The 17,752-nt window shown below is 48.3% G+C and overlaps 1 protein-coding gene across 8 annotated transcripts in view; it reads left to right on the top strand.

Moving 5' to 3' along the window:
- The window catches only part of SLX4 (SLX4 structure-specific endonuclease subunit), a 785,402-nt gene that overhangs the window by 379,954 nt on the left and 387,696 nt on the right, over positions 1-17,752 (top strand). For all 8 annotated transcript variants that reach the window (XM_069646855.1, XM_069646858.1, XM_069646862.1 and 5 more), the window contains one exon: positions 12,270-12,570. In XM_069646855.1, the coding sequence (XP_069502956.1) occupies positions 12,270-12,570 (301 nt within the window). The remainder of the gene's footprint in view (positions 1-12,269; positions 12,571-17,752) is intronic.

The raw sequence follows: 17,752 nt of genomic DNA on the forward strand, positions 1-17,752 counted from the left end.
TCTGGAATGGATGGGGGGTGCTTTTGCGTCTGCAGGGTGGTGTGCTGGTGTTTCGTTGGGGTCCTCTCCTCCCCCCCCCCCCTCCTGGGAGTTCTGATTGCTCCTTGCAAGTTGCCCCCGGGCGGGCACACGCCCCGCCCGCCCACAGCGGGGGCCACACACCCGGGGGGGCGAAAGCGGGTCCTGCCGAGCCCCTTAGGAGCCCACTGGGGTGGGGCGCGTTGTGCGACCACAAGGCGGTCGCAGCCCCCGATGAAACGGCGGGGGCCTCTGGTGTCCTGCCCACGTCCTGCGCAGGGTCCTGCTGGCGGTGAAGGGGACCGGGGGGGGGGTTCAACGGGTCCGCCCCCCCTCCGTGTCTCGTACCTGTCAGGCCGCGGTTTCCCTTGGTGCTCCTGTTGTGGCGGGCGGGGCCACCCCCGGGACCGCTCCGGGCGGGAGTCCCCTCACCCCGAGGCGTCCCGGCTCGCGCCTCCTGAAGGGGGAGGCGAAGGCCAGCGCCGATGGGTCCGCTCGCTCCTCCCCAGGCTGTGCTCGCGGCCTCCTGCGACGATCCCGCCACAGCCGCCTCGCTCGCGGAACTCCGTCGTCCGGCGGTCCCCGGACCCCGTTGTTTCGCCCCGCGGGGGCACTGGGGGGTCACCACTCCGATCGGCCTGTTTGCGCTCCGTGGGGGGGTCTCGGGGGGGGCTCAGACCCCATACCGACCCGGCCTTAGGAGGAGCTCGCAAATCAGGCTGCCATTGCCTGTGCGCCCCCTGGTGGCCTCACTGGCACCTTTTTAACTTTTTTCCCCAAAAGTCTTTCTTCGCCTGAAAAATGGCCAGTTTTTAATACAAAAATGCCCACTTAGCCATGGCTTTGTTCTCCAAAGTCTGCCTCTGTTGCCATTTTATTTTAGTCCTGCTGACTGACTTGCGCAACAGAATTGGATTTGGTGAGAGCCACAGATAAGAGATTCTTCCGTTTTTTTGGTTTCAACTGAGCAGTCTCGGCACCCATAGCACTTAAGATAGAGGTCCCGACTGCTAGAAATTCTTCGCAGGGAAGCAGGGACTCAATAGAGTCCAGTGTCTCATAAATGTCATGCCCATTTATATTATCCAAATCGTTAGCTTTCTGAGAATAGATACTCAATCTATCCCTGGTATTGACCTTATCCCCCTTAGGCAAATTCAGAGCAAAGAACTGCACAACCTGATCTGACCAGAGGACAGGAATGGTGTCTTTCATGAGGGCATAATTACCTCTGACTATAATTACGTCCAGACAGTGGCCCTTTATGTGTGAGGGTTGAACCCCCAAAGGATGAAGACCATGAGTATTCAAGAGATCCCATAATTCTTTGGAGTCAGGTTTGGTATGGTCGTCTAACCAAATGTTCCAGTCTCCAATTAATAGTAGTTCTTTGTATTTGGTTCCTTCACTACTAAGGAAGGAATAAGATTCTCTAGGAAATGTCTGCAGGGCCCCGATGTCCTGTGACCCAGAATTATATGAATAGTGATTTTCAGGGGCGTTGGGGGTTAGAAAAGTCACTTGACCAACCTGTGCATCATGACCCCATTCCAGCGCACGCAGATGTGAATTACTTAGCACAGCTTTGTGAATAATTGTGATGCCTCTCCCTTTTTTTCCTAGATTGACAATTGACAAATTTCAGCCTGTGACAACTTATGGCAAACACTGAATGTATTTTAAAGTTTTTTGTGTGGGGGGTTATTTAAATTGGGTATATAGTAACCTGATTTGGTTATGTTGGCGGCAGCACTTATGTTCCAATTCTGAGGAAAGAACAGTGGAACCCTTTGACGTGCGCTCTGTGTTTAAATAGGTTTGTACTTGGTTGTAATTGATAATCCAAAATGACCTGTCTTATTGAAGAGTTAGACAAGACACCTTTTGTAAGTTTACAGTGTATTCTCAGAACTTTGTTTTTGATTTCATTTTCCAAAGTAAAAGACCCTGTACACGTGTTTCACTGTCATTGATATCTTGACAGATCTTGTGTCTCTCAATAGACTTCAATTGTACTCAACTAAAAAGAAAAGAAAAAATGTAATAAAATATAATGATGGATACTGATAATGTCACAAATAATACTTGTCTTTGTCTTGTCTAACATTTGTACCACATTTGTTTTATATAAAAGAAGGAAACTAACACAAATCTCTTCACTTAGTTGGTAAATTAATGAGGTTACCCTTTTTGAACCAGAGACCTGCACCAAATAGTTAGTTTAATACTTATATGGTATAATACATTTTGTTGTGACTTGACCAATTAAGAATAATGTGCCTTGTTCAGAGGTTTAGTTTCCTTGTTCTTAGCACTTTGTGTTGGATTCAACGTGTCTGTTTCCAAATTCCCAGCCAATCAAATGGGGTTGAAACCTACAACCTCCCAAGATCTCCAGTAGAGGCATGGCAGAAGGTCCCCGTTGGGCCTCAAGAACTTACTATTGGCACACATCTGAGACTCCATGGCGGCAGGACTGGGAAACTGCAGTTGGACAACTGAAAGACCTAAAAATTCAACTAAAGCATTCAGAAAATGAACTGTTGCTTCTAATTGAAACTTGGAGGCAGGCCACAGGTTGTTGGTGCAGAAACCTTAAAGACTTGTTAGCTTGAACTGTGAAAAGAGACAAGAACTAAAACCTAGATGAGGGGCACAGAAGTGCGCCTGTTGTATCTGTGTTGGAATCTAAGATACTTGTTTATGTGAACTGCACGAGAAACCCTGAGAAGAAAAGAGGGATATTTCCGGAAACATTTTTGGGAGGGAGTCATGCACCAGCCAGCCTAAGCTAGAGTTAGAACCTAAGTTAGAGAAACAAAAAGCCAGGATTGTGAAGATAAAGTTACAACTGGAACACACAAAACTGGAATTGAGAGAAAATAACTAAATCATGAACTAGAGATGAGGAAGATGTCTGTTGGTAACTCTCATTCACTTTCAAGGTCTTCTAGTGGTGCTACTTCCAGGACCAGGAAGCTAAAGCTCCCAAAAGAGCTGGTGAGTCAATGTGATGTTAAATGTGATAAAACTGATTGGCTGAAAGCTTTTGAGTTGGCATGTGAGATGCAAGATGCGAGTGAGGAAGATCAAGTTCCTTGGGTTCTTTCTAGGCTCCCACAGAATGGCTGTCATGTGCTTCTGGAGATGGTTTCAGTAGATAGGATGCCCTACAGCTTGGTCAAACAAGCCCATATAGCCAGGTATGGGAAGGCCCCTTCACAATATCTGAAAAGGTTTAGGGAACATAAGAAGAAGAATGTGTTATGGGCAACCCGAGTTTGTGAAACCCTGAAAAATGTAGATGGGTGGATTGAAGGCCACAACCTTTGAAGACATGAGGAACTTCTTCAGGCTGGAAAGAATTTTTGATGGCTGTCGCCCAGAGCTGAGACAGCACCTGTCTCAACTCAGGAACTAAATCTCATGAAGCGTGCACTAGCTGCTGACTTATGGGTAGCCAAAAGGGCAACCCATACGGATTCTGGGGCCCCTCAAAGAAGCAGCAGCACAGGCTGAAGAAGGAAGTGCTCCATAATATCCAATCCCTTGAAGCCCAAAAAAGTAACACGTTCCAGAAACCCCCTGGGGAAAATCCATAGGGCTTGTGAAACCTCTGGAGCCACATCACAGGGCGGTTACAAGAAACTCCCATTCCAGAGAACCTTTGGCAAATGTGTGGTTTGTGGGTCTGGTGACTGTTTCTCTAAATGTAAGGGCAAACCCTTAGGCCTCCTAACTGTCTCTTTAGCCTTTCCTCAAGAGGAGGAAATCCCAGTGACAGTTATCACTCCCTCAACCAAGAACCCTATGGATTTCAACCAGAGTTGCTTTAGTGATCCCTGATTTTGGGGATCAACTGCACCATTCCTATTACTCTATCCCAGAAAATACTAGGCGTTATATAAAGGGCACTGTAGTTATTAATGGACAGGACACCCCTTCCATTAACATCTACACTGGAGCCAGAATCTCCATGGTAGATGAGTCTTTGCTCAACTTAGCGGATATAGCTAGGGCTCCCCTCAGGCCCGTTGAACTTGCAGGAGACCCAGTACAACCACTCCCATTAATGCCTGCTACTATCCACTGTAACATCATGACTGTCAGGATGCCTGTCGGTGTACATCCAGAAGTGCCCAGGTACAGTGCTCCTGGGCAATGACCTAAAAGCATTAGGTGCTATCTCAGACACAGCAGATCTCCCGAGTGGGAAGACAAGGGCTCTGACCAAAAAGGTTTAAGAGACCACTCCTAGGGACCTCTCACAGAGACCATGTAGAAATTCCATGTCTCCCCAGGGCAAGTGGGCACCAAGCCCAAACCATCCAATAGGAACCAAGCTCCTAGGCCCAGAAAGCGTGAGGCCATTCCCATGAACCCAACCTTCAGCTCTGGTCCCCCAGAAAACCCACCTACCGGTGAGACATAGGTGGAGGAGATTCCAACTTGTCTGAAAGATCTGACTCCTAGAGACCCCCCATGATCTGCCAAAAGAGATGGCAGAAGGAGTCTTCCCCGGGACAGATACCCATAAAAGACAAAACCCCCCAAAGAAAGTAGGGAGTTATTACCATAACCAACAGGATATTTGTATGTCTCTCAGAGGGATAGTTGGAGAAAACAAAACTCAAGATACTACTGTCAGTTTGATTTTTTTAGACAGTCATTTCTGTGGCCCAGAGGCTCTAGTATGTAGACCTCTGAAGTCAACTAAGCTAGCTAGTGGGCCCCAACTGACTTTCTCTAAACATTTCTTTAGAGGTACCACTCTAGTAACTGGAGCTGAGAGGTTTGCTTCCTTTCCTCCAATGGATCAGAGTGTCCAGAGGGCAACCTCCAGGTCTGAAACGACAACCAAACCCCAGAGGAAGAGGAAGACTAAAATGTGTTGTTCTCCTAGATCTCCTGCCCAGAAGCTTGTGGCCCAACCTGCTCCTACTGGAGGGTTGGATAGGATTCCTGTGAGGCCTAGGGTCTCCCTTTCTGGAGACCACTCTGAATTATTAGGACCCTTTACTGAAGGCCCTGTGGTAGAAACCAGTTTAAATACAGAGGAAAGTAGAACCCATGAGGATCTGTTGAGACGGAATCCCTCCCTAATCAGAAAGACAATTTCAAGAAGAGTGTTGTAGGTCCTGTAGCCTGCAGAGGCAGAAAATAGGTCAAGGTGACAACAGATAAAATGATGATGGACTCTAGAGGTTTTAACCGACTGGAACAAGAGATTCATCCAGGAGTGGATCGAATCCTCCTGTCCCTTAGACTGGGAGGGGCGAGTGTTTGGTAGAATGTCCTTTTTGCGTGTAATTCTTCACACATTGTGAGTCATCCATCCAGCCTTTTTGCTGGACTATGGGATTTTTGGTATACTTCTCCTGATTGAATAGGAACCTATTTCCACAGGCACTCATTCTTTTACCCTAACTGTGGTTACCCTTTTCCCCTGTTTTGTGTACTTTTTAATGGAGTTACGCTTTCCTCTGTTTTTTGGCATCTGCATTTTATTATTGCAGTATGCAACACTTTCTGTTAAGTGTTGCTGGAAGGTCCTTGAACTTTCCTTTTTTTCTTTACCTGTGTTATCAGGGCAGGGGTACACCCTTTTGTTGTTCCTGCATTTTATTTTGTGAGATCAGCACACCCTACCTTATGTGGAGTGCTGCGGGGAAACATTGTCCCCTTTTCTCACTGTTTCACTAAAATGTAGTTACTGTTACAAGTTCATTTGACAGGCTGGTGGCAGTGTACCTTTTTGCATGACTTTTGGTGGACTTTTGTCAGACTGTTTTCGTAGCTGCGACAGGGACACTAGGGTTACCATTTGCCTAAAATGGTAGCAGTACTTTTTTAAGCCCTGTTCATGATGACTTGTAAGAACTTGAGCTTTCTTCTACCTGCCTGTGTGGGGGGAGGTCTTGATGGGTCTTTTGTCTTTGGTAGACTTCCCTTGGAAATGCTGCCAAAGCCCTCTTAGTGTTTGAAAGGATAGGAAATGAGGGAGGAACCTGCATCTCCCCTGGTGTTTGTCCTGCAGTGTGACTGCCTGGAACCAGTTTAAACTAAGAGGCTGGCTGTCCCCTTGGACAGCCACCCGCCAGATTTGCATGAGAGGCGTGTCTGGTGGGCTTAGCCAGTGTTCTTGCATAAAAGGTGAGGTTTCAGGAGCTGAACCTCAGAGTCGACCACAGGACTGAAAATCCAAAGAGGAATTCAAAAAAGGACATCCCAGAAACTTCCAAGTGACCGCCAGAGCCGTTGAGTGACCTCTGAAGACACAACCCCAAATTCCAAGTGACAGGTAAGATCTTTTGAAGACAACTTCCTCCCATGGACTGGTGGGCCTAACCAGTCTCAAGAACACCTGCATTGAGCCCTCCCACAAACAGCTACCAACTTCCCGGGATGCAAACTCCTAATACCCTGGGACCTATGTCATTTTGCAGTGCAACATCTTTCAAAGCGCGGTTTCGGCAGAAACATTGTATGCATCCTTTTGGGCCTGCAGTGACTCTCTTCCGCTCCTATATGTCCCCTCAGCTGAGTCGTGGACCGAGAACTGAACAGATATCCACCGGACAACAACCCGTGCTGATCCAAAGCCTGTGAAGGGCTCCAACGCACCAGTGCTGCCAAGATCCACTGCTGGGCGTTCCACTGCTCGAGTGCATCCATCTTTTCCCTCCAGAGTTCCTTCTTCAGCCATCCAGGCCCAGAAATCTAAACTGGGGACAACTGTCGCCTCACCTTGGGGACCAACCTGCTGCATCAAGTTCTTCATTGAAAAGGTACTGCCCCAAGCCTAGGTACTTACCTTGGTCTCGCTGTTACTTGCAACCCCCCAGGGCACCCTGAATCACATTGGGGCGGACCACCCATTGGGCTCTACGTTGAGAAAGTAAATATTACCTATCTGCAAGACCTGAAGAAACCTTTGTAGACTCTGCTCTATTACTTACCTTGTTCTTTCCTCCTCAGCCCTTAGTCACTGGAGCCCCTGTTGCCCCCCCCTCCACACCCTCTTCCCTTGACTCTGTGAGATTTACTTAGTATAGGGATGGACTTTGAAAGATTTACTAAGCAGGGTTAATTGAAGTACCAGTCGATCTTCTGTTTGCTATTAAGTATCAATACTTTCTCTAACTTTGCATTGCTTTGTATTTGATTTAAAGTGTGCTACCTTTTATTCTACTGTGATATTAATGTGTGAATAGTATTTACCTTACTATTACAGCCTTAGTGTACATAAAATATATCACTATTTTTATATAACTGCTTGTGTGTCAGTGTTTCCTTGAACTAAGTGTATGCTCCAAGTACGTACTGTGTGCCTCGCTACAACCCTTTGCCCTCCTAACACTAAGCCTGGCTGCTCAGCCATTGCTACCAAATCTTTGGGTAGTACAGGCCTAAACTAAGGTGTAACCCTGTCACCTAAGGTGGGGTTTTCCAAGTTCTGTCACAGACAGCAAATTGTGTAAAACTCCCTAACAAGGGAGAAAAGGAATTAAAGCTGAATAGGAAAAAGGCCCAAAAGGGCATACAGAAAGAAACATTACAAATGCAGTTCTAGGCCTGAATATGTCCGCTTTCATTCACAGAGAACAGCATAACCATGTAACCAAATGTAATTATTGTAACAACATTACTTCCTTTAGTTAGGACAGCGTTCTCTTTCCCTCCATAGTTTCCATGGACCCCTAATCATTTTGCTTTATACTTTTGAAGAGAAGTAAAGCCTTCTGCTTCACATCCCTTGCCTTTTGCCAATGAGTTCTGGGGAACTGGAACACTATGTTCCCCTCTTACCTTTTATGACTTTTTAACATTGAACACAGCATCTTACAATTTGTATCACCCTAGCTTTTTACACTTGGGATTTTTTGTTACTTTTATATGTACCTAAAGACAAGCTGGTGGCAGCAGATATATTTTTAGGGTGCACATTCACTGTCTATGGCTACTAAACGTGGCTATTGCCCTAAAATGTCTCTGCTTCGAGATATTTGCTTGTTCATTGGTCATATTGTAGTTAGAACAAAGGGGGTCTGGGAATCTCTCTACCAGCACGAACACAGCCCAATGACTTGTTCTTGGGTGAATAACCCCTGGGAGAGACTCTACCAAGTCTTTAGCTCACTGTCCCTTTCACAGAGAAGAAATTTCCCCGCATATCAGCCTTTGTCCTGCCCAGGGGCAGTCCAGCGCCGAAATGCTAGGCAATTCTCCTCTGAACAAGAGTACCATCAGTAACCCCATACACGTGTTTCAGCCTTGTTGGGCATCATCAGTGAGGTGAAACTGTTGCCTCTCTAAGAACAGTGAGCAAGGGGCCACGTCCACATATTGTAGTTAGGTCTTCCTCCTGCCTTGCCAGGTCAGGAAATTCCTTATTAGGTAATGCACTTGCCCAGGAAAGCTGCTGCTTTTTCGGTCGATGTGTGTGTATGTGTGTCTCTCAGTGTGTCTCTCAGTGTGTGTGTGTGTGTGTGTGTGTGTCTCTATGTATGTGTCTCTGTGTCAGTCTGTCAGTCACCCAGGGAGGAGGTGGCACTGTCTAGTCCCATTCCACATCCCTGCTGCCAGAGAGTCTAGGTGTTGTGCATGAGTGAAACCAGTCGTTGTCCCTGATTGGACAACTACCGGCTATTTGAATGGTGCAGATCCGTGCCATTGGTGGGCTTGGGCCTATCACCAGCCTGCATTTTGGATAAGAGGACTCCTGCAGCCATGTCTTCAGATCAGCCTGGGAGCCAAGAATCTCTTGTAGATGAACAGCCGACTGAAGATTTGAAGAAGACTCCTGAAGAGGCCCAATATCCCTTTCTGCGTCTGGCTGGTGAAGCCCTGTTGGACTATCTCCAAAGACCCTGAGCGATGCTTCAGCCCTTGGAATGCTGGGACTAACTAGTCTTGACGCCTTCGCGAGGATCCAGCCGGCCTAAGCCTTCAGAAGTGTTCCTGGACCACCCGGTGGACTGACCAGCTCTCTCGTGGGCTACCTTGTTAGAACCATTGCTGCTCCGTGGTTAAACCCAGAACTTTGGTAGTCACCAGCCTGTGGTACAAGGCACCTTCCCAGCATCAAGGGATCCGGCCGTAGGGGAGGCTTCAGCAACCGTGGCTGTCGTCGCCTGTGTGCGGAGACAGTTGCTGGAACTTGCCTTCTCCCATCCTGTGAAGTGCCCTGAAAAGGCCTGCATCTGTGAATCTTGCATATCCTCATCGCCAATGATTGCATCTTGCATCTGACAAAAAGAATCCTTGCACCCACAGCTCCTGGGCACCTCTCACTGGAACCAACAACGGGAAATAAAACCTCCAGGGACCCCCAGCAGACCCACAAAGTAATCTGTGAAAATTGGAGTCCGAGGGTAAGTAGATGCAGTGCATCTTTTCACCTAGTGTCCTCCATAGGATAACATTGGGAACAAGTCCCCTTATCTTATTTATTTGTTGGTTATTTGTAAGGCGCTTATACAACAACAGTGTTTCAAAGCACCACAAAGCAAATGGGAAGGGAACAAGGGAGAAAATAAAACAATGGAAGTGACAAGGAATGAAAGACAAATGATTAGTAACATTCAGAGTGCTAGGATGACGCACTGATTGTATTCGGCTTTCCAGCCTAGATGGGCTCGACCCTGCTGGCCCGTGAAGCTAAGCATGATCAGCCTTGGTTGGTTTGTGTATAGGACACATGAGATGTGCACTGGTGTTGTGACAATGGGCGGGTGTTATGATTTACTGCTGTGGGGGCTGTGAGAAACCTGAAGGTGTCTCACCCACTAGTCCCTGGGGATCTGTCATCCAGGTGGCCAGTACACGGCCATCTCTTTTGGATCCAGTTCCTGGGGGTTGCTTAGTGCGGGAGGATCACCTGGGTGAGGGGTCTTTGGGGAGTGGGACACCGGATGGTGAGACGCGGTATCCCCTTCCATGTAACAGCTTTACCCCATCCTACCAGGTAGGCTACTTAGGAACGGACCCCCCGACCCCTTTCACACTATGAGAGAAAACGGACTAACACCCTAGCCGTATACCTAACCGGTCCTAATGTCCTAATACATTGGTTAGGCCGGGTCAGGCAATTACTGACCATCCATTTACACTGCCCCACATGGATAAAAGGCAGAGCATGAGAGCACACTAAGCGAGGCACAGCACATGAGGAAACAGCCGTTCCAAGGTGGCAGTTTAACACGAGGAGAAAGATGGCGAAACAGAAGGGGGTTGCGAGGAGGTAAGTGCCCTTGAACTTTTCGACAAGGAACCGTTACTTTCACGGAAACCGCGAGAATAGAAAGCGAAAGACCAGGAAGCCAAGCTGAAGAATACTGCATTGTGTGTCGGAGGTACCTGTGGCCATCCCGCATCGATAATTAAGGCAGGGAGAATCGCCTACTGGCATGGTAATGTCCTTGGCTCCCACAACAAAGCAGTGCCAGTGAAACAACACAGCCAGTGAGTTGCGGAGGCCGATACCGGACCTGTCTGTGTTGAAACCAAGGTTGCAAGCAGCAACATTGCATGGTGAGCGCTGACACAAACCGTGTATGAAACGCATGTGATAACCAACGTGAGTAAAATTGAACAACAGATGAGTGATTGAACTTTGAAAGCAAGATACGATACCTTTGACTGAGTGGTCCGGCACCGTATGCATGCTCATTCGAAGGTCTCTGTAAGGTATCCAACTGAGAGGTGGCAAAAGTGAAAGAGTGGCAAAGGATTGTGAATCGAATTGGTCCTGCAACTGGTCAAGCAAAATTTAGTGCAAAATTTCGATTTCGATACAGTAGATAGTTAGTTTGAACCCGAATGAGGGAGATCAGTTGAAAGCTTTGGGTTAAAGCAAGTTTGTGTTAAAGTGAATTAAAATTGGTCCGAACCCAGCAGAGGGAGACTGATTGAACATTGTGTTGAAACAGATCTGAGCCCGACTGAGGGGCATCCGGGTGAACCGTGAATCACCTGAGAAATTGGACACATGGAATCCCTATGAGCATTGGGTTAAGGGGGATCTGAGCCCAGCTGAGGGGGATCCAAGGTGAATAGTAAATAACCTGAGAAATGGTCTATCCTAAATCCTAAGAGGAAAGGAACATATTATTTGTTGGTCCCATCAGGCCCTCTGGAAGAAGAGACTTTGAAAGACAGAGGCATTGGCACAGAAGTCCCTGATGCTAATGTTTGAACTGCACCCTCATGCTGAAGAAGCCATTGACTGTGCCAAGCTCAAGTGTGCCGCCTTGTGTCGTGCTGAAAACGTGGTAAAGAGAGACCAACGGCCTGAATAGCCTGACATATCATTTCTTGTTTCCCACACTATTTGTATTTAGAGGTAAGATTTATTGGTATAGGCCCTTCTATCTTGACAAGACACCACTAGGACTGCGTTATTATTATTTGATTATTTGATGGTCGTAGCTTGCTCCCATCCCTAGATTTAGGATTAGATAGGCGTTTTTCATACCCTTTTTGAAGTTCAATAAACACCTTTGAACTGTGGTCACTTGTGTCCGTCTTACTGTTGATACCATGCCTTCCTTACAGGGCACTTGAACTTAGGGCCATGGATCATCGGATAAGATTACCACAAGATGGCAGCTTGCAGCGCATGAGTTCCGCATGTGTAAATGTGAGAAAATCGAAGGTAAAACGCATAAGAATTTGTTTTCGGATAGATCGAAATATGCTAAAAAATACATGCCCTATACATTGGGCCAATAACACTTCTGAGAGAGCTTCCCCTTTAAGAATGCGGCTTGTGATATTTTTTAATGCATTCATTGTTGCAGTTTTGTTGAATGGCCACTAAAGCACACTGTGAACGTGCTTGTTTGATAAATTATATATTATCCAATAAATGAAACTGCATTGCATAACTTGATTATGAAACTGCAACCTTTTCATGATGCAGACATATTAATTCCAAAACATAGACACAAATGTCATTAAAACAATCTTGAAAAGCCTCAGTCAACTTCCTGAATTGGTTGCGACATAATTGAGAAATTCGATAAGGTAAGTTATGTTAAAGGTGATCTGTCCGGGTGCCACATTGCTGTACATTTCCTTACTTATTTGGGGATCTAGTGCAAAATGAAAGATACTTTTTCTAATTTCCTAGAAGACAGCAGGACATATTTGAAATGCAATTTGTGTGGATTGTATTGGTTATTGAACATTGTTTACTGTTTCATCCCACCTCAGTTCATATGAATATTTTTTTAACTATACCTCTACAGAATCAGAAGAAGTTGGCAGGCTTGCCACTCCCAGTGTGTGATGGACAACAGTTGGCTCCTCAGGCACAAACATCCAGCAATGTAATTGCTGCTGCAGGGAAGATTGTTCTCAGAAATATCACTGATGAGAGTTTATCACGGGTGGATGCACAGGCAAACCGTAGTCAGCAGTGTGTTATGCCATCTTGCAACCAGCGGGACCAGGAGGCTCTGCAGGATCTGATGGAGTTGGCAAGCGAAGGCATTACCCTCACACAGTGGAAGCTGGGTGCTGACCAGAACCCATCGATAGAGGCATCAGGTACTAGGAAACAAATTTAAAAAGTACTTGTTGGTCTGTTGTTTGCTGCACATCTGCCAAGTAATCACACACAGGAATATAGATGGAAAAATCACAGATCGAAGGAACTTCTGCAGAAAGACATAGAGCATCAGACAGCAGGAAGGCAGATGGCAGGGGAAAATGCACAGCGATAAGCCGGTGCAGTAACTGAGTGAGAGAATTGGGGCAATGAAGGAAGAGAGTAGCTGAACAGATCAAGTAGTGGCCTAATAAAGCAAATCAGATGAACATGTGAGACTAAAGATGTAGGAACATTCTGAGGAGAGTGATGACTGTAACTTCAGAAGGGTGGCAGACTTTGAAAGTAAAGAGAGCAAGAACATAGAATTAGTAAGAGTTGGATGGAAGGATAAAGCAATCGGGGAGAGAAAGGGACACTTGGCTCGTATGATTGCCACCTTCACCTACAAATTTCAGTGTTACGCGGATGACACGCAGCTCACCTTCAGGCTACCCTCGGCCTCTTCCTCACTCATACCTGACTGTCCGCAATTCAGTCGTGGTGTGCTGCAAACGACCTCTGCATCAATGCCAGTAAGACAGAGATTGTCTTCATCAGGACCCCTGCTCATGCCTTTCCTCTTTCTCTCTGTCTGGCCTCCCTTGGCCCTGCGCCTCCACCTACCAACGAGGCAAACAATCTGGGGGTCATCTTTGACTCAACTCTATCCTTTTTGTCTCACATCACGGATATCTCTAAAAAGTCCCACTATCAACTGCACCTTCTCCGAGGTATTCTACCTTTCCTCAGCTTGCCCCAGAGGCTCACCGTCTCCAGAGCCCTGGTCCTATCTAGGTTGGACTACTGTAACAGCCTCTTTCTCAACCTGCCCTCTTCTACCCTCCGTCCTCTTCAACTCATCCAGAACAGAACCGCAAGACAGAAGCCTCAAGCCCAGGGACTGCATCTCTCTGGCGCTGAAATCCCTTCACTGGTTCCCCATGGCTGCAAGGATTAAGTTCAAGACCCTTTGCATTGTTTACATGGCTTTCTGGGGACTGGGCCCACTCGATCAGCAACTCTTTCTTCCTAAATACTCACCTTTCTGAGCCCTCTGCATGTCTTCCTCCAACTCTCTGTGGGTGAACCGCTTCTCCAAGCAGAGACTTGGGGGGAGATCCCTATCCACTGCAGGTGCCTCTCTCTGGAACAGCCTTCCTGCCTTGCTCCATCTTGAGCCGGATCTCCTTTATTTCTGGAAACTCCTAAAGATTGTCCTCTTCGCCTCATCCTTCACTCTTCCCCTCCCCTGGTAACCACCTCTTTTTGATTCTCTTGCTCTCTCTCCTCTACTTCTGCTCCGTTTCGCCGACTGGCTGCCTGGTGCACCTTCAAAGTCTCACATGTCCCAAGCTTCCTCGCCAGTCTCCGTTACTTGCTCCTGTGCCTGGCTCTTGCCTTAGTACTACTGCACTGCGCTTACAATCCATGAGAGCGGTCTCTCTGCACTTAACCCATGTTCTGACGGGACTGGGTGCACTTGTTCCCTATTGCGCCCCCCAACACACTTCCTGCATAATCTGAATGTACCATGCCTAGTAAGATCGCTTGTCTAATGTTTTCCTATGTCTTCCCCTCCCATGCATGGTTGTGATATATGATATGGCATTTGTAACGCGCCTATACACAAGTGTTTCAAGGCGCGACGAGGCAGGGAGGGGGGAACAAGGGGAAGACAGACAACGATCCTAATAGGCCAGGTGTCATTCAGATCGCGCAAGTGCAGGGGAAGGGAGAAAGTGCATGGGGAAGGGGAGGAGGGGGCAGTGCAGTACAAGGTAAGTAGAATAAAATAAATAAGTAAGGAGGGCCAGCTGGTGGCAAGTGCAAGGTAAGTGCAGACAAGTGCTGGTAAGGGGGGGCTGTAGGGATACAGAGACAGTCCCACAGTGCAGGGGTTGCCAGGGAGGCAATGCAAGTGGAGAGTGGCTGGGCCCAGGACCGGGGTCGGTGAGAGTGGCCCAGTGCAGTATCAGCGAAGAATTAGCAGGGCAGAGGGAGAGAGAAAGCAGAAGCAAAGAGGAAGGTTTTGAGGTGCTTCCGGAACCAGAGATGGTTCTGCTCAAGTTTCAGGGAGGCAGGGAGGCTGTTCCAGAGGGAGGCCCCTGCCGCGGAGAGAGATCTACCCCCAGCTCGTAGCTTCGAGAAGCCGCTGACCCTGAGGGAGTTGGAGACGGATGAGCGAAGGGCTCGGGAAGGAAGATATTTAGGAAGAGAGAGTTGAAGGTATTTAGGCCCCAGGCCCCAGAAGGCCTTGTGGACAATGCAGAGGGTTTTGAACTTTATCCTTGCAGCCACTGGGAGCCAGTGTAGAGATTTCAGTCCTGGAGAGATACGGTCCCTGGGCTTGAGGCCAAGGACAAGTCTTGCAGTTCTGTTCTGGATGAGTTGCAGAGGACGGAGAGTGGAGGCAGGCAGATTAAGATAGAGGCTGTTACAGTAGTCCAGCTTGGAGAGAACCAGGGCTCGGGAGACAGTGAGCTTCTGGGGGAAGGAGAGGAAGGGAAGAATACCTCTGAGGAGGTGCAGCTGGTAGTGTGACTTCTTAGAGACGTCAGATATATGAGGAGAGAAGGAGAGTGTGGAGTCGAAGATAACCCCGAGGTTTTTTGCCTTGCAGGTAGGAGCAGGAAGAGGGCAGAGAGAGGCCGGCCAGAGAGCTGCAGGGAAGGGGGGGGGGTGGGTTTGCCGATGAGTAGAATCTGTCTTACTGGCATTAAGGCAGAGGTCATTGGCGGCACACCATTCCTGGATAGCAGACAGACAGTCAGAGATGAGGGAAGGAGAGGAGGAGGCCGAGGGTAGCCTGAAAATGAGCTGGGTATCTTGTTGTGCTTTGAAACACTTGTGTATAAGCACATAATAAACAATCAATCAATCAAGCAATACATTGTGTGAGAAGACTTTAATTGATAAAGAAGAGCACACTTTGAGGGCCTGTGTGAGTAATTTAAGGCTAAAACAACCAGGGTTGCTGAACTAGAAATAATAGTATTGAACAGGTTGATATTGATATTGAGATTTTATTTATATCACGCTTGTACACAAGTGTTTCAGAGCGCTACAAGGCAAGGGAGTGGAACAGGGGACAACAACATAACAATGATCTTACTAGGCCCAGTGACATTGAAAACGCGCAGGTGCGAGGGAGAGGGGGAAAAGTGCATGGGAGGGAGGGGGGGGAGAAGTGGCATGTGCAGAGCAAAGGAGAAAAACAGATTCACAATAATAAATAAATGATGAAGGCAACAAACAGTGGTAGGGCAGCTCGCAAGTGGCAAGTGAGATTTTGATAGTGAGATCCAACTATCCAAAGTCCTGCTTCACGCCATCACAGAACGCACTGTTCTAGGCGCCAGACTCAATACTGTGTGTTGTCTGGCGTCGCCCTCGGAGGAGAGAGGGTAGCAGCCATTCAAGGAAATGTACAACGACTGTCGATGTAGACGGCCACAGAGCGGGCTATAAAGTCGTTTCTGGGCATGATGTCATCCTGCATCTGCCTCATCCGGCTCTGCAGGTTGCAAATGCAACCTCTTTAGGAATTCCTGGGCGATCGCTGGATACAGGTGTCCGGAAGCTTCACGGACAAGATCTCTTTCAATGATGAATTCCGTCGGGTGATAGGATGGTGGGGCGTCCGCTCCAACCTTACCCAAGTCATGGACTTTCAGAACCCCGCGTTCTAGGAGACGGTCACCACGGACGCCTCCCTGGGAAGACAGGCAGCGCACACCGGCCGGACGTCTGCACGCCATAGGCCTGTGGCTGCCGGAGAAGGATCTTCATATCAATATCCTGGAGATACGGGCAGTGTTCTGGGCCTTCAAGTCGTTCCTTCCATCTCTAAAAGGCAAGGTGGTGAGGATCTTCACTGACAACACCACCACCATGTTCTACATCAGAAAGCAGGAGGAGGGGGAAGCACTCGATCCTTGACACTCCAAGAAGGCTCAGGTCTTGTGGCTCTGGGCCATCAGACAAGGGCTGTCCTTGTCCCTCTACACCTTGCGGGAGTCCAGAACACCATTGCAGACTCCCTCAGCACAGAACTGCTCTCCTGCCACGAGTTGGAGCTTCGTCAGGATCAGGTGGTCCGCCTATTTGTCAAATGGGGCAGGCCCCAGATAGATCTGTTCGTGGCGGGCGCAAACTCCAAGTGCTGGAAGTTTGCCAGCAGATTCCACCAGCCGCCGAGCCTGCGGGACGCATTCCCCTTCTCTTGGGAAGGCCTGTTTCTGTACGCATATCCTCTGTTCCCCTCTCCTGCTACGAGTCATCGACAGTGTCCATGCAAGATGCTACTCATCGCCCTGGCGTGGCTGAGGCAGATTTGGTATCCGGACCGTCTCAGCCTGTCGGCGGCCCCTCCAGTCAAGCTGCCAGTGGTTCCGGATCTTCTCACCAGAGAAGGAGGCCCTACTCTTCATTACGACCCAGGAACATTGAACCCGAGGGCTTGGCTCCTGCCGTCCTACAGTTTGGAGGATATGAGTTACCTGCGCACTGCAGGGAGGTCCTCGCCAAGGCCAGGTCATCGCTGACTTTGAAGTGCTACTGTCACAAGTGGAAGCGCTTCGCTACGTGGTGCCGGTCTTAGAAGATTACCGCTCTCAGGGTCACGGACCCGCAGATCCTTCCATACTTGCTATCCTTGACCAAGGCCGGACGGGCGCATGCCTCTATCAAGGTACATCTGGCGGCTATCTCACGCCACACCGGGTCTCCAGGAAGATCATCACTTTGATCCCACCGACTCGTCAAGGAATGTCTCGAAGGACTTTTTTGATCTTTCACAGCGCTGGAGGCTCCTGCTCCGGCATGCAAACTCAACGTGGTTCTGACGAGGCTGATGTGGCCCCCCTTCGAGCCTATGCATCAGGCCCCAATCAAGGGCCTCTCGTCAAACGGCTTTCCTTGTAGCCATCACCTGTGCCCAAAGGGTAGGTGAGATCCAGGCCCTATCCTGCAAGGCAAACATACCCGACTTTCCACGAATCGAGAGTTGTGCTATATACGCACCCTTCTTTCATGCCGACGGTTCTGACGGAATTCCACCTCAATGAGCCTTTGGTGTTCACTGTGTTTTTTCCGAAACCTTTGTCACCGGCGGAAAGGGCCTTGCACTCGCTGGAAGTT

The sequence above is a fragment of the Ambystoma mexicanum genome, chromosome 2q (genome assembly GCF_040938575.1).
Source record: "Ambystoma mexicanum isolate Mex_15411 chromosome 2q, UKY_AmexF1_1, whole genome shotgun sequence".
Lineage (NCBI taxonomy): Eukaryota > Metazoa > Chordata > Amphibia > Caudata > Ambystomatidae > Ambystoma > Ambystoma mexicanum.